This window comes from Solanum lycopersicum, chromosome 10 (genome assembly GCF_036512215.1).
Source record: "Solanum lycopersicum chromosome 10, SLM_r2.1".
NCBI lineage: Eukaryota > Viridiplantae > Streptophyta > Magnoliopsida > Solanales > Solanaceae > Solanum > Solanum lycopersicum.
This window is the reverse complement of record NC_090809.1, coordinates 58,967,807-58,993,953: the sequence shown is the minus strand read 5'-3', so window position 1 is coordinate 58,993,953 and position 26,147 is coordinate 58,967,807. Positions and strand designations below refer to the sequence as shown.

General features: G+C 32.4%; 3 protein-coding genes and 1 long non-coding RNA gene across 6 annotated transcripts; 1 reads left to right on the top strand and 3 right to left on the bottom strand.

Moving 5' to 3' along the window:
* Window positions 1-993: 993 nt before the first annotated feature.
* LOC101255345 (probable ADP-ribosylation factor GTPase-activating protein AGD14) lies at window positions 994-9,517 on the bottom strand. 3 transcript variants are annotated; one of them, XM_069289693.1, is made up of 14 exons: window positions 9,183-9,472; window positions 8,134-8,195; window positions 7,705-7,774; window positions 7,496-7,583; window positions 7,331-7,392; window positions 7,141-7,237; window positions 6,589-6,999; window positions 4,947-5,795; window positions 4,672-4,797; window positions 4,482-4,595; window positions 4,289-4,375; window positions 3,577-3,712; window positions 3,456-3,498; window positions 994-1,258 (listed from the first exon to the last, which is right to left on the bottom strand). In XM_069289693.1, the coding sequence occupies exons 4-14, from the start codon at window positions 7,547-7,549 to the stop codon at window positions 1,204-1,206; spliced, it is 2,034 nt and encodes a 677-aa protein (XP_069145794.1). In that variant the 5' UTR covers window positions 7,550-7,583; window positions 7,705-7,774; window positions 8,134-8,195; window positions 9,183-9,472; the 3' UTR covers window positions 994-1,203. The 3 variants fall into 3 exon arrangements, with proteins under 3 accessions (XP_069145794.1, XP_069145793.1, XP_004249094.1); XM_069289692.1 differs by having other exon boundaries at window positions 7,705-8,022; window positions 9,183-9,469; XM_004249046.5 differs by lacking the exon at window positions 7,705-7,774 and having other exon boundaries at window positions 9,183-9,517.
* A 1,715-nt stretch (window positions 9,518-11,232) lies between these two features.
* LOC101247876 (uncharacterized) lies at window positions 11,233-12,180 on the top strand. Its single transcript, XM_004249673.1, has 2 exons — window positions 11,233-11,583; window positions 11,686-12,180. The coding sequence occupies exons 1-2, from the start codon at window positions 11,233-11,235 to the stop codon at window positions 12,178-12,180; spliced, it is 846 nt and encodes a 281-aa protein (XP_004249721.1).
* A 3,887-nt stretch (window positions 12,181-16,067) lies between these two features.
* LOC138339034 (uncharacterized) lies at window positions 16,068-23,411 on the bottom strand. Its single transcript, XM_069290330.1, has 5 exons — window positions 23,220-23,411; window positions 22,645-22,734; window positions 18,225-18,443; window positions 16,361-17,187; window positions 16,068-16,259 (listed from the first exon to the last, which is right to left on the bottom strand). The coding sequence occupies exons 4-5, from the start codon at window positions 17,066-17,068 to the stop codon at window positions 16,110-16,112; spliced, it is 858 nt and encodes a 285-aa protein (XP_069146431.1). The 5' UTR covers window positions 17,069-17,187; window positions 18,225-18,443; window positions 22,645-22,734; window positions 23,220-23,411; the 3' UTR covers window positions 16,068-16,109.
* A 680-nt stretch (window positions 23,412-24,091) lies between these two features.
* Window positions 24,092-25,137, bottom strand: LOC101254853 (uncharacterized). Its single transcript, XR_183198.5, has 2 exons — window positions 24,684-25,137; window positions 24,092-24,583 (listed from the first exon to the last, which is right to left on the bottom strand). It is a non-coding gene; the product is annotated as an uncharacterized lncRNA (long non-coding RNA).
* Window positions 25,138-26,147: the final 1,010 nt, after the last annotated feature.

Sequence of the window (26,147 nt, the reverse complement as noted above, 5' to 3'; positions counted from 1 at the left end):
TTGTTTAGTAATATTTTAATTTTTCGGTTTGATTGTTTGGTATTGAATTGTAATTTATAAATTTATTTAAATATTCTTAATTATTTGACTAGGTCCAAATAATTAAGGTAAAAGGTAAAATAATATTTTAAAATATTAAATAAAGATATAATTGGAGAAAGAAATTAAGTAACTATGGGAACACACCAAATTGATTGTTCCATAAAATAATGATTTTCATTATTACGTAACAACGAAATTTAATAATACAGTATAATACATTTTAAGTAACAATCAAAACAAAAATTGTAGGTATATGAATAACAATGATCCAAAGACAGTGCAAGGAAAATATTAAATCATTGTTATGCTCAAATCAATAAAGAAATAAATAAAAGCAGGCATGTTTTTGGTCATTTGAAATAAAATTAAGAAAATAAACTATGTCAAATAAATCTTAAAATAATAATATCATTGTCTTTCAAAAGACGAGATACATTAATAGCTATTTATAAAATTATATTTGTGAAAGCTAATAAATGAATCGGATGCTTGTAAATTGTATTTGTATGACTTGATTTATGTTGACAATTAATAAAATGATTGTGTTTCTTAAATGTTTTTTATTAAAAAATTATTTTTAATATGTGATTTAAGCTAACATTGTCTCTCATATCATCATCATTTACACCAACTTACTGTAGATCGTATTTGATCACATACTGATTCTTATTATTCTTTGCATCGAGTTTCGAATACTAAATTTCGAATCATAAAGTAGAAAATTACACAACAAATAATTTACATCAATTTTTTAATTAAAAAATGGTACTCTGGTTTGCTAATGTTTAAAATGAAGCTTCTCTTTTAGCCTTTGGTTTTCGTCTGAAGTTCCATTCAATGTCCTAAATTCTGAATACATAAGTTTCATAGCATTCTTCTTGTTCATAAGTTTGTCGATATCGATAAAGCGTTGACAAGAAAATCAATACGCCAAAGTAGCCAAGAAGGACATCCTCAAAACATTTCAGCCATAATCACATCAACCATAGTATCAGAACACACTGTAGGCCTCAACAAGAAAAGGCAAGCCTTTGAAATTTGGTAATTTCTGCCTAGTTGTCTCTCATTCTCTTTTTTTAACAATACAAACATGAAATACATAGGAATCTAAAAGTTGAAATGATGATCTAGCTGATCCAACAACTAGTTGAATACACAATCCTATGCAAATGGATTTCCGCCAATAGCAGCAACTTGACCGTGTGTCGGCACATTCCTGCACAAGGAACAATCTAGTTAGCAGTTATGATAATGGATACAATCCAGAACTGCACTATACAGAAAGCAAACTCTTCAAGATGTTTTACACTATCCGACATGCATATTTATGAGAGCTTGCATTAGTGGACTGCTCATACAAAGGATCTCTTTGATCTTTCAAACAATGGGCACACACACATTGAATGAAATGCTTTCTTTTTATTTTTACTGTTTTCTGGAAAAATAAAATATCTAATAATAGCTCCATTTTGTCTAATGAACGAGGAGATGTCGTGTATTGATTCATGGGTGATTGTTTAGGCACGACTCCACTACTTCCCTACCAACATTGAGAAAAAAAATGTTTTGGCTAGTCATTTAAGTGCAGTTCAACTAAGCTTCTGTCTAACGAGCTAACCTTAAAGTTGAAGACTTGCCAAATTACCACAGTACAGGTTTCACTCAGAGAGTGACTCCTCAAAGAATATATAATACATCTGTATCTAAAAAAGACTCCTCTTTGAGTGGCATCTGATAGGATTAACCAAATACAATTACAGGGGTAAATTTCTCATCCTGTGGCAATTTTCATATTACCTTCTTCTTGTCTTTAGGTTCAGGAAATACTCCTAAAAAGGTAGTTTCCCTTTCTTAAGTTATCTGCTTTAAGAAGGCATCCACACATCACAGTATCACACCAAGCAGCCACAAAACACACATACATATTTCAGCAACAAAATCTTCCAGGCTTTCTTAAGCACCTCCTTCTTATTGCCAGTTCTGCCCACTCCATGCAATACAATTTTATTTGAGAGATACCAGCCCCACTCCCTCCATATAAACTCAACACCTCTTTCTCCCAAGGAAAACACCAATGCGGGATGGTCTTCCTAAAATTTTATCTCACATGATCACTCAGTCATCCCATTTCAAGGGGACCCCACATGATGCCCCAATCATCCAGCTTGAAGTGATTGGTGCCGTGGATAAAGACTAACCACTTGCAGATACTTGTTCTCCAAGGATGTTCCCCCGAAATATACACCTCTATAGAATTGTACTCTAGTAGCACTAACCCACATTATATCTAGTGCATCTACAAATCTTCTATTTCCATATGTATTCCCCCCCCCCCCCCCCCCTCTACAAATTCACTCTATAAGAATTATCCTACCCTACAACCATATTTTGAAAATGGCAATCTGCCCCACCTTAGAACAATTAATTATTCTTCTGATCCATATTTCGTAGATATTAACCTTCCATAAATATTCTCCTCTTGAGAAAATCTCCACGATTCCAGAAGTGCTGCCTTGAAGGTGTGCAACTAGAATTCAAAACCCCCATCAAGTGTGAACCAATCATATGTAATCCTGACACTGCTTCAAACCGTAAACCATACTGCCTCAGATAGATGCTGAAGTTCTTTTTTTTTTTAAATGAAGTGATAAATTACATAAAAGAGGGCAAACCCCTACCCCCACCATACAAAGTATACCTGAAAGATAGAAAACATTACAAAAAGTGAGGATGAAGTCGTATTTCCTCTTCCATCACCATCTATCTCAAGCCCCTCAAATTCTCCATCCATCAGCCTATCCATAGGTCTGTGTTGTCCGTTAATCCAACACGAGATTCTAAAGAATAAAGGATACAAGGGAACACGTTGTTCAACTCCTCTCGAACTTTGAAAAAGCTTTCGAAATCTCCAAAAAGAAGGAACAAAGAAAGATTCTTCTTAACAGAATCAGTATCAACTCTAAGACCAGCATAATCATTTTAACCACTATATATGTCCCTGCAATTAGATTCAGCAGCCAGACACTTATCAACCACAAAAAATCTGGTGACAACACGAACTGTCACTAGATTAACTCGGCCTCTAACAATCCCCATCTACCTCTTGTATGTTAACTGTACTTTTGTACTTTTTATCATAAGCAATTCAACAGCACCAGCATTCTCGTGGAGACACAAAATTCTCACCAGACAGAAGATATCATATAATCCCAAAATACACACACAAGAACAAAATAGCAATTAAGTGGAAATCCTGTCAGTGTCAAATATGTTCAAGCATCTTCATAGTAGAGGACCTGTGCATTATGTTATATCTAGCAAGTAGAGAGCTGATATTGCTGGTGAAATAAGATTTCACTAGAAATTTTTTGCACATTGGTTACAAGGAAAATGGAAAAAGTAGAATGACTCACGATATTTGATTGCCAGCTGGTTGTGAGGAAACAAATAATGTCCCTACAGAGACAGGACATATTTGAGAGGCTGAAAGTTTGACAGAAGAAAAGACTTCTTGAAAAAGTAAACATCACATACCATGCTGTCCAGCAGGACCATAAGCTGTTGCTGGGTTCTGAGGAAACCAAGATTCGGTCACACCACCAACAAAAGAAGATGACATCCCATCACTTGGCAATGCAGCCTGTAATGAGCTCATGTCCCAGTACTGCGGCTGGAATTAATGATTCACATTAGAATGCAGCAAAGAAACAGTTTTTTTTAGGAAATCAAGTTTTAGAAGACATTCTGTGTGTGACAGTCCCACATTGCTTGACGGTACAGGGTTATTGTCTTCTTACATTGGTTTCCTCATGAGCTAATTTTGGGCTTGAACCAGGCTCAACGTCTACTTCATTACATGGCATCAGAGGCAGGCTCAGAGCGAAAGGGGGGAGGGGGTTAGAGTTTTTGTCTCCTTACATGTTTTTGGACAATCCTTACCTCAAGAGCTAGACTTTGGGATTGAACTAGAACCACCTAAGGCCTATTTTCTTTACAATGTGGCCTGAAATTTAGCCTAGATTCCTAGTGTAAATATCAGATAGACCATTTGCAGTACAACATAAGAAGCCTCCTTTAGTATTTAAAGGAAGCAATTGACCCCTAAAAGTTCATCTTTTTTCTTGGAGGGGAGTGCTGTCAAGGGAAATTTTTCTTGACGTAGATGGACTCGGATAACCAAAAACAAAATGTCAAAAGTCTCACACTATATTTTTCAGAAAACAATATAACGGAAAGTGTGATTTACCATATTGCTGCATTCCATGTCAGCATCGTAAGGGAGATCAAATGGGTTGTTGGACTTCTGCTCATTTGCATGTGAATGCACTCCTGTCTGTTAATAAGAACCTTATGTGTAAGAAGCAGGAAATAGCATGCTGATATCTAGATGTTTAAAAGAGTGGCCACGCAGGAAAGCACAGGTGAGTGAATTAACTGACCGCTACAGGAAGAGTGGACAATCCAGATGACGAGGCACTGACATATGATGGAAAACTGGTAATAGGATATCCACTATCCAGCACAGCTCTTTGACTTTGACCTGTCACTGCATTCTGCGGAATAGAAGTCTTTAAAAGCAAAGGGCAGAAGCAAACTCATAAATTTTAACCATACTAGAAAGATAATTACCTCTACTCCTCTTAAGCCCATGTACTGATCATCAACTAGATCATGGTTCATTACAACTTGTTCCTTACTATTAGGCAAACTCTTGAGAGCTAAGTGGTCATTAGAAACATCAAAGGCACTCCACAACTGCCAAAGACGAGTAAATATTATCCGACCTCATAAATTGAAGGGTTTCACATCAAAATAATAATAAATTAACCAGAAGTTGTCAAAAGATGATTTTCAGCTCATAAATTGCTTATGCCACTTCCCAAACTCAATAAGAGTACACTTACGTCAGTACTTCTTGCACTTGGAGTTACTTCAACATTCAGCACACCTCCATGAAATGGAGCAGGCATTGATAAATCTAATGCACAAGCAGTGGAGTCTCTAACGGCTGGCCCATGAGGGGCAGATTCCATAGGTGATGGCCATTGCATGACGGAGAAAGTTGGGTCCGAATTCGATTGAGCATCACCCTTTAATTGAATCGTGTTGGAGGTAAAGTTATTACTTCCAGTGAGTGTCACGTGCTGAGGCACATCAAATGTTGCCCATCCATCATCCACATCCAATGACTTCTCAGTGACCAATTGTTGCTGTGTCTTTTCAGGTAAAATGTCAAAAGAATTATGGCCATAAGCAGGTGTTGGTGCCAGGGTGAACTGTTCGATGCCTGTTGTTGCTGCATGCCGCTGCATATCAAATGTTGCCCATCCTTCATTTTTGGAAGTGACTTCACATGATGGTTTTTCATCAGCACTTACAGCTGAAGGCAGGTTTGGCACCTCTGAGAAAAAGTCCAAAGATGAAGGTGGGAGAGTGAGCGATGGTTGATGTGAATTACCAATTGGACCAGCAGAAATGGATGGCTGAAATGATGACACTGGCAGACGAGATTTTGTTGAAACTGAAGGTGGAGCGTTTTGAGGAACTGAGGGAGCATTGAATAGATCAGGGCCATCTGGATTTCCGGGTCCCGATGATCGTTGCAAAGAGGGGAAAGTTGACAATTTACTAGAGTGAGTCTCTATTGTTTGATTTGATTCTGAAACAGCATCCGCTAAACAAACAGAATTTACAGACTTGAATGACAAGGAATTGCTGTCGAATGATTCAAAACTTCCAGAAGATGCAGTTCTCTGATTCAACAAATACCATCATGTCAGTTTCACAAGGAAATGCTGCAGTGAAAAGAACAAGGAGCCTTCTTCTATAAATCAAATAGAAAGAAATCTGAGTTCCACTTGCATGATCATAATATCCAAATTACATCTCATCGATCATGGATTTAACATGCTCAACGATTTATCTTCAATATGTATCATAATCGAGAACAGAAACCCTTTTTGAAAAAAAAATTTAAAAAATATAGTAAACCCAAGAGATATGTTCAGTAAGTCTTGACTATTCCACCTCGCTAAAAGCTTCTGTAAGATTGTCACTTCTCAACTCACAAGCAGATGATTGTCAAGTGTGATGCCCATCACATTTCCTTCTTTCTTTTATTTTTATGAAAATGGCTATTTTCTTGTGTGACCTTTGGCACCTCCACCTAGAAATCAATCTATTATAATATGTTGAGATAAAAATGTTAAAATTCTCTACATTCTGCCCACATGCTTTGCAAAGGTTCATTGGTTGTTCATGGACAATGATGGGCGCCCCTATTTGTTTAGCTTGGAGAGTCATATTATCATGCCCATTTATGACATGTAAGGACTAAACCAGAAAGAGAAGAAAAAATTCCTTAACAGCATATTCTCATTAGTAAGGACACTATAACCAGGAACTCAAACAGAAAGAGGAGAAAAAGATAACTTAACAGCATGTTCTGATTAAGAACACCCCTAATTCAGGGCTGGATATGCTCCACCAATGAATAACCAAGTAATTTGAAGTATAACATAGCTAAATAAATAAAATTTAAATGACCTGTGCTCGTAATATTCTTCCAGCATCTTTCTTGACATGCCGTACATCTTCGTATGAAATATCCCTTGAGGTGTCACACAAGGGACTTCCGATGCCTCTCTGGAAGTTGGGGCTCTGTGCGACTGACCTGAATGGATCACCACCACTAGACACAGAGTAATCTGAAGCTCTGGGATTAGATCCTTCATTACCAAACCTATCATCATACATATTATCACTTAAACGACTAGGACTCAAGAAACTCGACACCTTTCCTTCATAAAGTCCCCGGTCTGATCCTGGCTTTCTAGTGAGTGCTGGTGCATTTTTCCCATAACGTCGTTCTTCATACTGAAAGTCATATGGTGGACTTTGAGAATAGGAATGATAAGAACTTGCTCTCCTCATATCATCGTCGTGGTTTCTCAAATTCTGACAACTCAATGGATATTGAACACATTAGTCTGGACCCAGTGCTGATTTGAATATTATGACTAAATCATAGCTAGAAGTTTCAAGTAACGTTCTAGTCTAAAGTACTGCATAGACAAAATATTACTCCAGATATAGTACCTGGATATCTCTAGGAGGTCTATCAGAGGACTGCGCCCCAGCATATTTTTTATCAACATAGACGGTCTTTATAAATTCCCTCACTTTATCAACATTGCTGATGAAAAAAGAAAGTTAGGATTTTGTATCTTGAAGTTGTCAATTTACCAGGAACTTATAATCTACTAATAGTAACTTGCTAATCCAGTACCTGTTATTAGGAAGCCACTGACTTTGAGGGTCCCAACTTTTTAAATATATCTCTCTGGCCCGCTGAAAAAATAAATACAGGACAGAGAATTTTAACTTCAAAGTGAAGAAAAACCAGCAATTATTTTACCTGTTTTTTAATAGGTAAAGAGTACAATATTTTCACCTGATTACCACCCTGTTGAAGAGCTTCCACTTCTTGGGAAGTAAACTTAGACATGGAAACTGACTTCACACGGTGAGTAAACTCACGACTGCAATGATACGATGAAACATTTTAACTTCCACATCCTGATGTACAGGACTTCAAGTTTACGAACATAGTAGAAAAAACATCACAAACAGATACAAGAGGAACTTAAAATTTTACTTTACCGCTGTTTTTATTCGGACAATGCTTAGGCAACAAATTTAGATGAACATCACTAACCTGTTGCACCCTCACCTGATAGTTAAAAAATTAACACAAGGATGGACCTTTTCCTTTTTATGAAATAATAAGAAAAAGGATGGACATCTTCTTATCACAAAAAGCCAAACTAATTTTTCAGAACATTAGTCCAATAGATTTCGGACAGATTGAATCCAGTAGTAGCTAAAATTAACTACTTAGCTGCATGCATATCAGGTAAAATTTTGGCATATGCATTCCGCTGTAGTTAGAACATAGAAGTGCCAATGCATTTTACAATCCTGAAAAGAAGAAACCCTCTTGAATACCCCCAGCAGCTTTACCTACTTTATTTCTGGACTAACAACTTATGCGACTAAAGATGTAAAGAGCATGCAATATGATACACTTACTGTATTCCGCTGCATGTCATGCAGACAAAGGTCCAAAAGTTTGTGCACACATACTGGGGACCCTGCACATCGTAATAAATGCAATGATTGATTGATTCAAAATGAAAACGAGCTAAATTTATTGACTAAAATAGTGAACAGAGGATAAACAGATTGGTGACATTAGCTTTTCTACTATTCATATCAAGGAACTACTCCTCCAATCCTTTTCCCCGGTAACCATAGCTAATAAATTTGTTCCAAATTTTTGTCACTTCAGAATACCAAGGCAGCATTATTTATCCTCAATTTCACTCTTACTACTTCACGAAGGCATATAGTCATTGATTACCCATTTAAGAAAAAGATAAAGAGTCAAATACCCCTTATAACTAATATGAAGCAAACAATATGAGAATAATTCTAAGAGGTAAAACAGCACTGATGCATATGTACATTCTACTGGGAAATTGGCAAGAGTGCAATCTATATCAATCATACAACCCATCCCGAAATTAGTTTGGGTTTGACTTGATTACATGAACCTCGTATACATTATACTTAATTCTGGTTCATTTCATTTCAATACATAAAAAAATCATCTTTTACTACAAATTTAATGGTCCAAGAAACTTAAGGTCCTCTTTTTGATAAAGAACTTAAGGTCCTTTAATTCAACACTAGTATCTACCCTATTCACGTCCAGTTCATTCTGGTATTAAAAGTTCTCCTTTAAAGACAAAGTAGAGGTTCTCTTAATGTCAAACTTAACCTACCGTATTCACCTCTATTTCATTCATTACTTAAATCTCATCTTTTAACACAAAGTAGGGGTTCTCTCAAATACCTCTCCTCTACCTACCTTACTCATCCCCTTTTCATTCCAATACAAAAGCTTGCATTTTTACCTTATTCATATCCATCTCATTCTAACAATTATATTTTCAAACAAATTAGAACTTCTTTAAATACAATTCTCTAACAACAACAGAATGATGAACTATTAAACAAAAAAAAAGTCAAGTTGAAAATTGTAAAAAAAAGATTGAGAAATGAATAGAATAAGAGACCAAGCTATTGCAGTTGATGCATTTGCGATTGGGAGGGAGCTTGAGAAGCCCTCTTATTATCTTCTCGTTCCTCTCTTCTTCTCTCCTGCTACTCATGCTTGTAGGTTTATTTCCCCCAATTGAAAAATTGAATTTCCCCAAACAACTTTGGGGGAAATTGATTGAAAAAAACTAGGGTTTTAAGTAATGGATTTTGAATTTTGTCCAAGGAGGAATGAAGAGAGAGGCATGAAGCAGCTCTCTCTCTCTCTCCACCTTCAGATTTCAACTTGAGGTTCTTTTTTTTCAATACTGCTGTGATGTGGTGTGGTCTATATTCAAATTGCTAATCATTTGTTTTTAAAAAGTTTTTGTCATCATATGTTGTTAAAAAAAAAAAAAAACATAAATAATACATTAAATTTTTAATCTGATAATCTGACATACAAAAAGATAATTTTCTCTATTTCAAAAAGTCTAGTTTAATTTGAAACGTAATTCAAGAAAAAATTTCTTATAATCTTATATTAAAGTTACGTAAAATATATCAGAATGTTATTTAATATTATAGTCTTGAACATGTCATGTTGAAAGTACAAATTCTAGGTTTTATCAAAAAAATGAAAGTAGTCATTTTTTTAAACATACTAAAAAGAAAATGGAATCATTCTTTTTTTAACAAAGAAAATATTAATATAATAAATTACATAATAGATAAAAATATTTATATATTTTATTTGTTAAAATGAAAGAAGTAATTAGAAATAATTATATAAAAGATCTTGTGGCAACTTGAATGGATGGAATAATAATGTGCAACTTTCACATATAACTTATAAAAAATTTCATATTTGTATGTTATAGCAAAGTTTGCATAATTGCGCTCCATAGCAAATATATAAATTGTATAATTCGTTAAGCATATACAGTTGAAGCAAACTGTATAAAACGAAGTGTATAAAACAAGAAAGAGAAAGACACTTGGGCAGAACACTATATAAAAACGAAGTGTATGAAATGAATTATATTATTATAAGGGTATAGAACAATTATATACAATTTGAATTTATATAAAATGAGAAAGAGAGAAAGACAAAAGAGACTTGACAAGGAATATAAATTGAATCGAATTGTATAAAACCAGAAAGAGAGAAATTAGATACAATTTGAAAATCGTATAAAATAAGAAAGAGAGAAAGGCAAAAGAAACTGGACATGGGAGTATTTTTATTGTATAATTATAAGTGTATAGGACGAAAATATATGTACTTGCATGTGTATATACAATTTTCTCACGCTTTATACAAAGAGAAACACAATTATACATTTCGCTTCTGTTTGTATAAGTGAGAAAGGCGAGGGTGGCGAGCGAGATCTGGAAGAGGGGAGAGAGGGGAACAAAAATATATGTATTTATACAATTTTCTCTGCTTTATACAATTAGAAACAATTTTTATACACTTGTGTTTGTATAAAAAGTGAGGAAGCGAGCGAGAGATAGGAGAAGAGTGGCGAGCGAAATATTTAGGAGAGAGGCGCCTGACAATTTTTTGCAAAATGTTTGCTATGATGCACAATTAAATCAAACCCTAGCTACTCCATTTATTTTAGGTTATTAGTTTGTTATTATATACAATTTTCCCTAAAAAATTTAACAGGTGATGAAAAGTTGATCTGGGGCAGCGTACATTCTGTATATATCCCAATATACATGAAAACAATTGTATACAAGTCGTATACATCAAATGTATACCAGTTTTTTCAAGGGAAATGGGCCGAATCCCCATTCAAATGATGCAGGATTTTGTGAGAAAATGGGCCAAAGCCCAATACGACAAAGCAGAAATTGGTGGAGAGCAAGTGGGCCAAAGGCCAATTTGATTTAGGGAAAAGAAGCATATGGTGAGAGGAGTAACATGTGTGTTGTGTCTGATAGAAATGAGAGCATTATAAAGGCTGTTACAAATGTATACAGTAATGTCCCACACTATGCTTGTATGTGGCATTTATGGAATAACGTTTAAAAAAGTTTAGAAAATCTCATGAGAAGTTATCTGGTGTATTCTATACAATGGCAAAAGCTTGCACAAAGAATGAATTTGATATGTTAATAGATACTGTAGAAAAAGAAGATATAAGAGTGAAAGAGTATTTGGATTTAGCTGAATATGAAAAATGGGCTCTTTGTTACGCACAAGTACATAGAGGATGGCACATGACATCAAATATTGTTGAGAGTATAAATGCAGCACTTGTTTCAGCTAGTGAATTGCCTATTTTTGAATTTCTCGAAGAAGTAAGGCTATTATTTCGAAGGTGGAATCATGACTACAAGAAGGAGGCAACCTGCACATTCACATCATTGATTGGAAAATACCATGACATACTAACAGACAATGAAGCATTGAGCACAAGAATGACGGTAATATTTAAGAATAAGTATATATTTAGCAGTGTTGACCAAATTTAATTGTATATATTAGTATTAACATCATTTCATTTAATTGTATTTATAAATGAGCAGGTTGTACCATCAACAGAATATGTGCACAATGTTAATGATGATGGAAGATATTTTGTAGTCTGTCTAAAAGAAAAAACTTGCACCGATGGAAGATTTCAGTACGAGGAAATACCTTGTGAACATGTTTGGGCAGTATTGAAATGGAAGAGTCTACCACCAGATGAATATTGCTCGGATTTATACAAACCAAAGACAATGTTGAAGACATATAATATGCCTATACATCCTTTACCGGACGTAAAGGCATGGTTGATTCCGGATAGAGTTATTGTTGATGACGTATTACCTCCAAATTTTAAAAGACCTCCTGGCTGGCCAAAGGGTAAGCCTCGGAAAAAAAAGCAAGAGAGTTATCGAGGATTAAGGGGGAAAATACATGTAGCACATGTGGAATGGCAGGTCACAATAGGCGCTCGTGTAGAAATAAGCCAAAAGATGTTTAAGGCTGATTGTTTTTACCTAATTAAATTTGATTTGAAACTATATGCATTATGACTTAATTGAAATCTTTGTTTTTGTATACTTATATTACTTAAACTACGTCTTAATTTTATTATGTGTTGTACATTAATGTGTGTGTTGTATGACCTACAAAAGTAAATATTATACTCAATATGCGTAAATTAAATTTGTATATATATACGCAACATGATAAAATGTTCAACACTAAACAAGTAGATCGTATAAAAATAAAACTCTTTTATCCTTTATACAAATAAAACTTGAACTACATATATTGAATATGCATAGATAATTAATAAAAACAATGAATAAGTGCTTGTATATACTATATACAAATAAAAACCTGAACAACATATATCTTTTGCAATTTGTACATGTATATATTTATTCAATAAAATTGAATTTGTATATATATAGCAATCTAATTGTATGTGCATATACAGTTAATAAAATACATTGAATACATGCTATTATATACTATATACAAATAAAAACCTGAACAACATATATGTATGTATTTATTTATGTGCATATACAGTTAATAAGATTGTATATGTATATATATTGCAATCTAATTGTATGTGCATATACAGTTAATAAAATACATTAAATACGTGCTAGTATATATTATATACAAATAAAAACCTGAACACTAATATAGAATATATACCTTATACAATGAAATGAGTGTGACTATAAAATATATACAAATAAGAACCTGAACAACGTATATCTTTTGTTATACAAATTCATAAATGTAAGACACTTTATTTTAAAAGTAGTTTTTATACAATTAAATTGTATATGTATATATTTATTTATATGCTACGTTGTAATATATTTTTATAACACTAAAATGATAGTTCAAAACAAAGAAAATGATATTACGAGTTAATTAAAACAAAAGTTATCGTAAAATTGTTAATCTACAACTAATATTTAAACTGTCAACGTAAAAACCAAAACAATGCTACAGCTAAGGTATAAAACTACTGGATTGTAATCCTTTCAGAACTGTTGTTTTTTGTGCGGTTCCTGACGGGTTTTAAAGGCGCTTCACTATCACTGACAGCTCCGGCTTGTATCTTTTGATTGCCGTAATTCCACAACAATGCACCGTATCTAAGGCGAATTTCTTCTGGGTCTAAATCTGCTGGAATGTCTTTCCTCTCACTCAAAAACTCCGCGTATGACGCAACATACACTCCACAATCCCTAAAAAAATTATACGAAAAAAAAGTTCAAATGTTATTATACTACTTAAAGTGTATGTTCAATAAAATAGAAATTTATTGAATTTTTGAACTTACAAACTAGCAGCTGGCTGTTGGGGAAGGTCTTCCACATATACAATTTCGAAGGAATCATATACGGTATGACCTTGATATCGATGGTGGCTTGCAATATCCAAACCTTTCTTTAGATAGAAATCAGACTTTACAAGATACATTGGTATAAGTTGTGCATACTTCTTGATGTGATTGACAACAAATGAGTGGTGAAGAGAATTGTTGATTGAGTCATACACCTTGATGCATCGATCATTGAAAGATATGACAATCAGAATCCAATGTAACCTGCATTCTAAGTGAACCGGGATGAATACATCATCGACTGTGTGCCATGGTGCATACGCTAACATCTTGTATCCATTAATATAATCAATTATCATCTCGTCCAACACTTCCTTAGAAAGGTCACCTTTTATTCCATAACATGCATTCCAAGCATTTAGAAAAACAGAGTTGAAATTGCAACATAGATTTGTGAATTTGTATAGGCTACTGTTGGAGTATTTGGCCTTTTTCCTTATATAGTAGAATAAGACATCTATGTGCTGTGATATAATGAGTAATAATATTATAATTTATACATTATACAATTTCATTTAACTTAAACATTTTTAATAATATAAAAACAGAAACATATCGAGTTATCAATCAACTGGCGCTCAAAATCGATATTGTAGAATCAATTCTTGTTGTCAATTGTCGCTACACCAAAATTAAAAAATTGTGGTAATGTTGCCTTTCCTTTCTTGTAGCGATTCTCCGCATAGTTCCTATTATAAATAATACAAAATAATTACACAAAACAAATAATTAAAAATACAAGTGTATACAAAAAAAAAATATGTTACTTTTTGTAATGCTTGAAGAGAAAGTCTTCTTTAAGTCATATCCAAAAATTTGAAAACAAATTAGACTCTTCCTTATCAGACAATGAAACAAAAGGATGTTTCATGTAAAACACAACTGGTTGTCGGGACGAACTACCTGAAAAGATATGTATATAAATATTTACATCATGCAAACAATATGCTTATTTATGAAAATGTAAACATAAATAATTGTTTCTTACCAGCATCCGACCCAAACGAAGTCATGTACGGAGATATGTTGAATGGACCTGGGCATCTATGCCTAACAGCTGACATTGGTGTTACTTCAACTTGTTTTTGTAATGCAATGTTTTGCAGTGTCTTCACGCTTGGAAGAAGATGGTCTGGTAATTCATCCTGTGATTCAGTTACAACTGTTTCCTGGTTTGAGTCAGGCATGTATACCATTTGTATAGGCGCTGCAACTATAATAGACTCCTCTGCTTCTGCAATACGCTCATGAGATGCAGCATTGTATATGTTATATATTACCCGACTGTTTGAGCTACTTTCAGTTTTCCTTTGGGCATTTTTGCTGGACATCCACATTAGCATACAACACTAATTGATCTTGTGAGGCAGTGCCACTTACATCATTCAAATTATCAGCCAAAACAACTTGATCCAACAGTTGGGAATTCCAGTTTAGTTCTTGCAAGTTATCTCCCAGCTTAAACATAAAATAATAACTTAAATATCTAAAAAATTGATTATAAACCATTATAATAAATTTTAAAATGTATGAATCATTTACGGATACCTCATGATCTTTTAATGCACTTGGATGACCTATCGGTTTTTTTTGTGCACCTAACTGTGAAGACTTGGTATTTGACTGGTGAACACGAGTGATATGCGTTTCTTGCATGACATCTTCAAATGTAGCCTGAAAATAATGTAAACAATATAAGAAAATATGTTATAGTATATTTTGTATAAAAATAAATAATATGCTGATTTATAATAATTTGAGCTATACTAGTATATAGTTCTTAATTATTTAATTTCAATATTTGTATAAACTGGATTAATGTGTATAAACTGAATTTACTTATATACAATTTATTTCATTTCAATATGTTTATAAACTGAATTAATGTATAAATATTGCAAAATAATACCTCTTGTTCTGTCAAATTTGCAGATTGACTTTGGGGTTCATGTGGAGTGTATGTGGGCTGGTGATGAACATCTCCGATGGGTGATTCTTGATCATCATCGACGACATTAACCTGAAAAATAATTATAGAACTGTATTTATTAGTATATATTATATTGTATATAAAAAATTAAAAGAAAAAATTTATACATGTGATACCTTGGAATTCATGGCTTCCAACACTGTTTTGAATTTGTCTTCAAGCATTTTTCTCAAATCAGCGAACTCGTCCTTGACCTATGTGAAAAAGGTGCATATTTTATTAATAATTGTATATAATCTTTTCAAATAACATATATTTGAATTGTATATTTAATTACCGATTTTTTGAATGCTTCAAATTCATCAAGCGAAATTGTAATGTTTGTTGAATTCTTCATTTGCCCCATTTGTGTTCTGTCTTGAACACTTTTCTGCTCTCCATGTTTATTGTTGTTTGACGTACCTGCATCACTGTGTTTCTCAACACTATTGATGTTGATGGACTGTGATCGTGTTGCTTTGTGCGCCATTGATCTTCGTGTGTATGTCTTAATTGCCTTTGTTGAAGATTTATTGATGGAGATGACTGTAATAGATTGCTTTTTCTTTTTCCTAATCGGTGAAGAACATTCAATAACTTTTTTTTTCTTTTTCTACTTGTTATACTGGGCGGGTTTTGGAAATCATCATCCGGATCTGTAACTTTATTGTGATCAGTCTGCAAGCCTGAGAAATGGATTGTTCTGTCGATGGTGGAAGTTGGAGGATTTTAATTTCCATCGCTGTTGGCTCAATATTTGTAAACTTAATCTGCATAATCATGAAAAATTATAAGTCAATATAATAAAAATGTAATATACAAATTGTAGTAAGTAAATGTATACTACAAATTATATTAAGTAAATGCATACCGGATTATCTACATCATTAAAAATTGTTTTCATGAAATAATCAAATCGAGGATGGTCGTTCTTAGTCACCCAATTGATAATTCGAGGAATGTGACTGGAAACCTTGACAGCAATCTTGTCATCAACATACGAGCAACATTCATAGAACCAAACTTGCATTGGAAGTGGAAAGCCCTGAATTCTGTAGTACTGTCCACATGGCTTTAACTTGTTGTTTATGGATTTAGCAAGTTCATTAAAATTCTTCCGACCCCACGGATAATCCATAAATCTACCTGTTTCAACCAGATCAAAGTCCAACCTATCGATTGTTGTTGTAGTAGGTTCTGCGGACATGATAAACTTATGTATATAATATAGAATCCCAAACTTGTATGCATATTCCTGATTGTCACCCCATACCTTTGCTTTAAAAGCTTTAGACAAACGAGCTTTAGTGACTGGAGAATTTCCTGGAAAATACTCATCGATGATTCTATTGGGTTGATCAGTATCAAAGTAGAAGTCAACACCATTATCAGAACAATTCAAACCAGAAATAATGGCAAATTTCCGTATTGTGAATCGAAGCGTTGTGCCATTTATATAAAAAAGTATTGCATTCACAGAACTACCTTCCAACTCCCTCAACATAATGCATCTAAACAATTGTGCTTGCACGTGACATGTCTCATTGCTGTTAACTGTGCAAAACACGATGATGCACATATACGATTATATTGATTTGGAGGCAGTTTATTATGAAGCTCATTCAATGTGTTGATTTGCGTATAACATTGCATGTGAATTGTCCTTTTTTCACGGTTCTTGCAAATATATCTGACTTCCTAAAAAATAAAAAAAGTGTATGAAATAAACAGAGTATATATATACAAAAAAAATCAATTTTAAAAGAAGTCATGTACACATTAATTTCTGTATATATATACTTACATATATATACAAAAAAAATCATAAAATAAGTCATGCACAGATTAAATTCTGTATATATATATATGAACTTACTTTTTTTGTATATTGATATGTGTACATGAATATATTAGTTAAACATGACATTATATTCAATAATTTGTATATAACTACTACAATATACAAAATATAATCACATATGATATTTTCCCATCTATATAAATAAATCCAATTACTTTGTGTATATATTTATATAAAAAAAAATAATGAGGCTTTAATATACAATCTCCTACTACCAGCTATTAAAACAGGCATATGCATATCATTTTTTGTATATGTATATATACTAAATATATACCAAATATATACCAACTTCAATAATTGTATATAACTAATATAATATACAAATTCTAATCATACATTCAAATTTTCAATCTGTATAACTAAGTCCAATTACTTTTTTATATATATATACAAAAAATAAAAATAAGTTATGTTGATATGTGTACATGAATATATTAGTTAAACATGATATTATATTCAATAATTTGTATATAACTACTACAATATACAAATTATACTCACATATGATATTTTCCCATTTATATAACTAAATCCAACTACAATATGTGTACATGAATATATTAGTTAAAGATGACATTATATTCAATAATTTGTATATAACTACTACAATATACAAATTATAATCACATATGATATTTTCCTATCTATATAACTAAATCCAATTACTTTGTGTACTAACTTCAATAATTTGTATATAACTAATAGAATATACAAATTCTAATCATATGTTCCCGTATACAATACTTAAATATACTATATACAATTACTAAACATGGAATATACTATATACAATACTTAATTTAATATTTTTTGTATATTGACAACTAATTAACCAAAAAATTGTATCTAACATTGTGTTTTAAGACACTACCTCTTGATTATGAAGTTCTTCAGATCCGACTACTTCAGAAGCATTTTCCGCTGATTCAATGCTTGCAGCTTTCCTCTTTCTTCTTCCTTGTACAATCTTAATGCCTCTAGCTTTGACATTTTTAATAACTTGTTGTACTGCCATAGGGTCTTTTTTTCTTTGATCTCAGCTCTTCCATGGTTTGTTCTTGTATAACTTGATTTGATTTCCCCAAAGACCCTACATCAACCCCAAAATCTTGAGTTAGCCCCATTGAAAAGGATGGTAAAATGTCAACAACATTGACATGCAAAGGACTACCTATTGTAATCCTCAATGATGAAGATGATTCATTCATTGTTTGATCAATTTTAAATCTATCAAGAACAAAAAATCGATTATTTCATCAAAATATATGAAAAATAATAATAAACAGAACACATATACAAATTTTAAATAAGTAAAAAAAAAGGGTAAACAACTAAAATTAAGGAGTACTTACGAAATTGACTTCAACTTGGGGAGGGAACTTCGACTTCGGGAGGGAGAAATCTAATTTTGGACAACGATTTGAATTTCAAACCGGCTAGATGGAGTATTAAATGTAGGAGAAAACGTTGGAATGTTAAAGGAGAGAGAAAATTGTTTGTGAAAAGGAGAGAGAAAATTGTTTTTTGTATAATTATATACAAAATTAGAAAATAAGGTTTTTATACAATTGGTTACATAATAGGCTGTGGACCCCATTAATTATAGCAAAAAAAAACTATAATTATATAAGGTAAATAAATTAAACTATACCCCTATGATATAATTAGTTATGAATGTTTGCCATTTCATATAATTTTCCCTTTGATTTAAGTTTGGGCCCAAAGTCCAAATTTAATATTGGAAAAATAACTTAAATACACAACTATAAGTTTAGTATTCTCTAATTTTCCCTTCTTTTTTTAAATATTACATAATTCTTTTTTTTTAAATTTTAGTAGAAGTTTAGAGATACATAGTCTTCTCTCTCCTATAACACACACTTCCCCAATATCATGCCTATTTTTTCTCCACTAAAACACTCAATCTTCTGAATCACTTTTTGAATTTTGAATTATTAATTTCAATTAAAAACGTTTAACAACATTTAATATGAAATTTTGAATTTCAAAATTCAAAAAAAATTGAAATTTCTGAAAATTGGACCATTGTTCTCTGGTTCTTCTTCTTCTTACTCCATCATCCGTCTATAGTTCTTCTTCTTCTTCTTAATCCATCATCTGTTCTTATTTTCTTCTTTTTTTCTTCTTGTTCATTACTATATTACATCAGCCGTCTCTAGGTCTTCTTTTTCTTCTTACTCCATCATCCGTTCTTTTTTTTTGTTCATTGTTCTATTACATCATATTAATGGATCCTTTTACTAATAGAAGGAATTATGATTCGGACGATGAAAATTGTAAAGAAAATAGAAAAAAGTCTTTGCATGATCCTATGAATGTTTGGAAGGATTCAAACAAAGATTTTGGCGAATCATCTAAATCAAAGGTTGACAAAATACACCAAAAAAAGTGAAAAGAAGCAGCAATCATTGTTGTTGAAATTAGTAAAAATTTTAGTAAAGAATTCCCATATGTATCATGAATTTTTGAAAATTGTTATCATGTATCAGACAATAAGTTTAATACATAAGTACTCAGTGTGTTATAGTGTGTTTGTCGATGCATTGCTACATGAATTAGATGTGTATCATATGATTTCCTATATATCAAGAGTTTTTGAAAATTGTTATCATGTATCAATTAATAAGTTTAATAACTGCGCCATCAAGTGTGCTTGTTGATACATATCGACTCAGTGTGTTATAGTGTTTAGACGATGCATTGATACATGAATTTGATGAATATCATATGATTTTCTATGTATCACGAGTTTTTGAAAATTGTTATCATGTATCAGTCAATAAGTTTAATAACTGGATGTTCATAAAAATGTCTTCAAACTAGATGATATAATCTTGAATTTTTTTCAAAATTTGAAATTGTTATCCAACTACGTGCTGAATTAATGCTTATTAATGAAATGTTATCGTAATTTAAGCTGATTTAGATAACAAATTTTAAATGTTCCATTTTTCTCCTTTTAATATTAACAGTTTTAAGTTACTGTGTATCATTTACCATGTATCACAACATACTAATGTATCACACCATAACAATTTTAAGGGATTATTAGTAAATACCAAATTTGTCGGGACAAAATGTAATTATTGTATTACACTATGGGATTTCTTAAATTTATACAATATATTCCCTTTCTCTTGTATTGATTTATTATTGTGTTGACAACTCTTTTATATTTTGATTATTATTTAATTAAATCCCTAAAAGAAGTCATTTCTTTTATATGCTTAATATAAAATACACACACATATATATTTCTTTTTCCTTTATGTGTTATTTCACTAGTTATCTTGAAACTTGAGTTTATTTCCTAAAAATAATCCATTTATAATTAATTAAAAATAATAATAATGATAAATAAGTATATAATTAAAAAGGAGCTTTATGTAGTCAAAGTGGAAGTTTAAGTCAAAGTCATTTTTTAGTAAAATCGTCGGTCAACCGCGAGTTAGCAGGCATTCCGAGGGCCTAACACCTTCTCGGAATATACATTTGAACTTCGTACTCTTTTCAACTGATTTTTATCTGTTTTAAATCTTTTGAAACATAATTTTAAGTTTTCTTGATTTTATTAAAAAATTAAGTGGCGACTCTATTAATTCGGAAATTGAATTCTCTTAAATCATAAGATTAATTAATTTTTTGAAACTTAGCCATTTTTTGAATACTATATATTTTTAAGTAAAACAGTTGGCAGTACGGATAACTTATTAGGTTATTCAGGGGATGATGAACCTTACTATCTAAGTGATGAAGCTCCTAGCTTTGAATTAGAAGAAGAGACATGTTAGGGAGATGGTGAAGAGGTTGAACAAATTGTTAGAAAGAAGAAAAAAAACAGAGTTGTTTTTAATCCAACTTCTGAAAAGATTGTTTGGGAACTATGTATGGTGTTTGCAAATGTAAGAGTATTTAGGGAAGTTGTAACCAAATATATTGTTCAAGAAAAAATTTAAATTGAGAAATATGTGAATGAGCTTGGAAGATTCAGAGTTAGTTGCTGCAAAAAGGGTTATCCTCGGTTATTGATTGCAAGTTTGTATAGCCAAACTACATATCTTGTGGTTAAAAGGCACAATCCTATCCATATTTGTGTGTTTTCAATTCATAACTATTTGTGCAATTCAAGGTTTCTAGTGGCTAGACATAAGGATAGAATAAGTGAGCAGTCAAACATCAAAATTATCAAGTTACAAGAGCTTAGTAGTAAAGAATCGGATATTTTTGTTGGAAAGACAACATTGAGAAGAGCTAGAGCTAGAGTGTCAAAACAGATTATGGGTGATCATATTGTTGAATAAGGAAGAATTTTTTATTACAGAGATGAGATTTTAAGAACAAATCCAGGTAGCACTTGTATTGTTAAAGTTGGAGAAAATACTGAAACTGGGCATAAAATCTTTGAAGAATCTTATGTGTGCTTTCATGCTTTAAAAAAAGTTTACTTTGGAGGTACTAGGAGATGTATTGGCCTAGATTGATGTTTTCTCAAAAAAATGTGCAGAGGCCAGTTATTGGTGGCGGTTTGCGAAGATGGAAATAATCAGATGTTGCCCATTGCCTGGGTAGTAGTTGAGGTTGAGAATAAATTTACTTGGGCATGATTTTTGACTCTACTGAAGGATGATCTTGATCTTGGAGAAGGACAAAAACTTACCTTGATTACTGATATACAAAAGGTGTATCCTTGGTTATTATTGAATACTTGGTTCACAATAATGCTTTTATTTTATATACTTTTTATTAACATTAGCGCTTTTACATGTTTATTTTCTATCTTTAATAGGGACTGGAAATTGTTGTGCTTGATTTATTACCACTTGATGAACACAGGATGTGTGTTAGACACGTCCTTGCAAATTAGTGCAAAGATTGGAAGGGAATAGAAAAGAAATCTTTTCTAGAAGATTGCAAAATCTACATTTGAAGCTGAATTGAGGAATCACATAGAGACTATAAGAAAATTAGGAAGGGACTGCTTGGATGGTTTTATGTACTACAATGCAGATAGGTTGTGTAATAACAATATGAAAAAGAGCTTCAATTCATGGATATTGTCTGCAAGATACAAGACAATCATTACAATGTTGGAGGAGATTAAGGTAAAAATGATGAAAATAATTGGTCAATTAGGGAAATTCTCAAACATATGGGTCACTGATATTTCACCCATGACTTTCAAGATTTTACAACAAAAAATTAATAAGTCAATGCAGTGTAACATATCATGGAATGAAGAAAGGGATTTTGAAGTTGTAGAAAAGGCTTACACATTGTGTAGACATTGTTAGGCGCAGTTGTAGTTGTAGAGGTTCGCAACTTAAGGGCATACCTTGTCCTCATGGAGTTGTTGCCTTACACTACAAGCAATTTGAACCAATTAATTATGTGGCCAACTATTATAACAAGAGAATCTATCTAAGTACATATGAATATATAATTCAGCCAATAAACAATATGGGTATGTCGCCACATCTGTTAATTCAATAGTTCGACTACCAGAAATTTAGTAGTTGCCTGGAAGGACAAGTAAAGCCAAAAGAAAAGAGGCAAATGAAACAAAGAGAACTGGTAAGTTTAACAAATGTGGAGTTGTTATGACTTGTAGCAATTGTCATACAAAGGGCCACAATAAAAGAGGTTGTCCTATTCCTCCATCTATTCCAATTCAAAATGCAATAACTTATACTCAACCATAGGTAATTGTATTAATTGTCATTAATATTTAGTTGAATATATACCAATATGTTGTGTTATAATAATCAGACCAATGAAAATGGTAGAGAAACATGGAAAGGAAGATCCAAGGGAAGGGGGGTGTCTCAAGGAAGCCAAGAGAACATACATGTAATGCCTCAATAAAGCCAACACAACACCTCAAGAAAGCCAGCACAACACACAAGCAATGCCTCAAGGAAGAGACAGAAAAAAAGGCAAAGGAAGGGGCAGATGAAGTAATGGAAACAATGACGAAGGCACGAACAGAGGAAGAGGCAGAGGAAAAGGTATGCCTCAAAGAAATCATGAGAATGAAGGCAGTAATGGTGGACAATCTTCAAGACCTTTTAAAAGGCCAATGATGATAGGATTTGGAGTATTGGTTGGTGAAGATGGTTTTACAACTGCTAATTTAGGTACAACTATTTTTTGTTGGCGATGATGGTTTTTCATATATTTTTATTAACCTTTATGGTTTATTTATGCTACATGATATGCAAGGTAGTAGGGTTGTTGACATTGGTACAAAAGCTTCAACGAGGTCTGATGAACTTACTGGAGATATTGGTTATCAACCACGTTTTGGAGTGAAATGAAAGGGAAATTAGCCATTATGAGTAATAGGCTTCAACAAATGAAGGGTGAAAAAAGAATTCAAACAGGGTTTGCAACTGCTGCTACTAATGAAAACCAAATCAATTCAACTACTTAGAAATAGTTGACTTTGGAATTGTTGTTTTTTAATGTTTGGTTATTATTGTATTATGTACACATTTCTTTATACCAAACTATATTTTGGTGTATTATTGGGTATCAATTGTGTTTTGTCAAGTTTGTTTATGCAAATTTCTTCTCTGTGACAACTAATCAAGTTGTATCAACTTCAAACTTTCAGTAAGAATGAAAACAACGAATTTCTTATTTTGTCACAAAGATTGTTATTATGATTAGTCTCTTTTGATCAAGTATGAAAGAAAGTTGGTAGAAGAGATTACAACGTTGTATATTGTTAAATGATCATAAGATATCATACAACATAGATGTATTACACAACCAAACATCAACGACAACAACAATGTATTACACAACCAAATAAGGTTTCCTTAAACCAGACAAACTTCCAATGTATTAAACAACCAAACATAAACGAAAACAACAAACAACAACTAAGGCAATTCCAATGGCATACAACTACATCTTCCAACATTCACATTCTTTTAATGCCTAAAATCAGAAAAAACACTGCGACAAACACTATGATAAGCTTCCAATTCAAGATGCTACATTTCATCATCTTCTTCTTGATTAGCTTATCATGACATATTTGATCACCTTTCTTCTCCAACAATTTCATCTTCTTCTCTTTAATTTTATAGAATTATAATGCTTCTTCCAATTCCTTAATTCTATTTGCCAATCTTGGATAACAGACTTGAATCGGATATCGATCTCCTGAAGATCCCTCCATCTAGAGTACTTGCATGAATTTTCCTAAAAAGGGCCATACACAGTGAATTTATTGAGACAAAAAACAATAGAGAAATTTGTATCGAACTTACACAAAAGCCTGGACAGGACCAAAAACTTCTACCTGGGTTGTCTCAGACCACAAAGTCTGCAATTGCATCAAGTCTCCATGTTACATCGCATCGTTAAATGCAACACTGGATCGTTCACATCATTACAAATGCGATTCAAGCTTGCATTTGACATCTCTCTCTCTCAAAACTTAATCACAGGAAATTGATTTCACAGTCTTTTTTTTTTTAAAAAAAAGAATCAAAATGAGAAATTGCAATCTCCAGCGGCTAACAATTGAGAATTTTGGGAAGGAAGGAGTGGATCTATTTAGTGAGGAAACTAATTCAAATTGGAAATGTCAAATGTCGTTTTAAAATTGGTTGGATGTTGTTCTTTTACTTCTTGACGCGCCCAACCTGCGTGAGAGCACTGATGGGTTTGAAACGGGTCAGAATGATATATTAATTGCGCTTTTGGATGGTTTCGTGGGGTGATAGGACCCCTTTAACTTACGATGTCTACTTGAAAAAAAAATATAAGTTCCATGGATAATTATGTATTTCCTAATTTTTTTTTCTAATAACATTATTATAGGACACGTTATTCAAGATATATTTGTTAATTTTTTTGTTTGGCTAAACGACGCAAGGGGTTGTTGATCGATCCCATTTGGAATGATACAAGACTGGAGACAATTCAATTATTGGGTTGTGATGAAAAAAAATATAATTGGAAGAATATATTATTGGGTTGAAATTTTGGCATTTTTTGAAGTAGTAACAGTTAGGAAGCGTAAAGCTAAACTTGTTTGAAGAAACAATATATATATATATGGACCGTACTAGTGAATATTGTAAAACTTGTTTTGTATATGTCACATAATAATACATAAGTTGACGAAAATATTTTTTTAAAAAGAAATAAATATTGTTGGTCATTATATGTAATCAATTCAAATTTATGAAATTGTTCGAATTATATTAAAATAATGAATATATTAGTCCAAATAAATATTATGAATTAATATAATTGATTTAATATTTAAATTCAATAAATATGAATTTAGTTAAAGCCTCTCCATAAAGCTCATATGTCATGTCATCGCAACTCCACTAGAGAAAACTTGTCCGATCAAGACCGTCGGATTTCTCTACAAGAATTCAAGTACTCAAGTTTCAAGAATGATAAAGATCAAGACCGTCGAATTTCTCTACAAGAATTCAATTATTCAAACCGCCAGAATTCTCAAGTATTCAAGTTTCAAGAACTATAAAGATCAAGACCGCCAGATAGCTCGAATGAGAATTCAAAATAGATGAAAATAGAGATCAAATCCAAGCTCGAGATAGAGATCAAGATCAAGATAAATCCCAAGTTCAAGATCTGAAGTCAAGATCAAGTCTAAGTTCAAGATCGAGATCAAGATAAATCCCAAGTTCAAGACCCCTTAAATTATATTTGAAAAGGCGAATTGAAAGGAATCATAGAGATTGTAACAGTCACACTCGAAATAATAAAACGATTGAAGCTATAA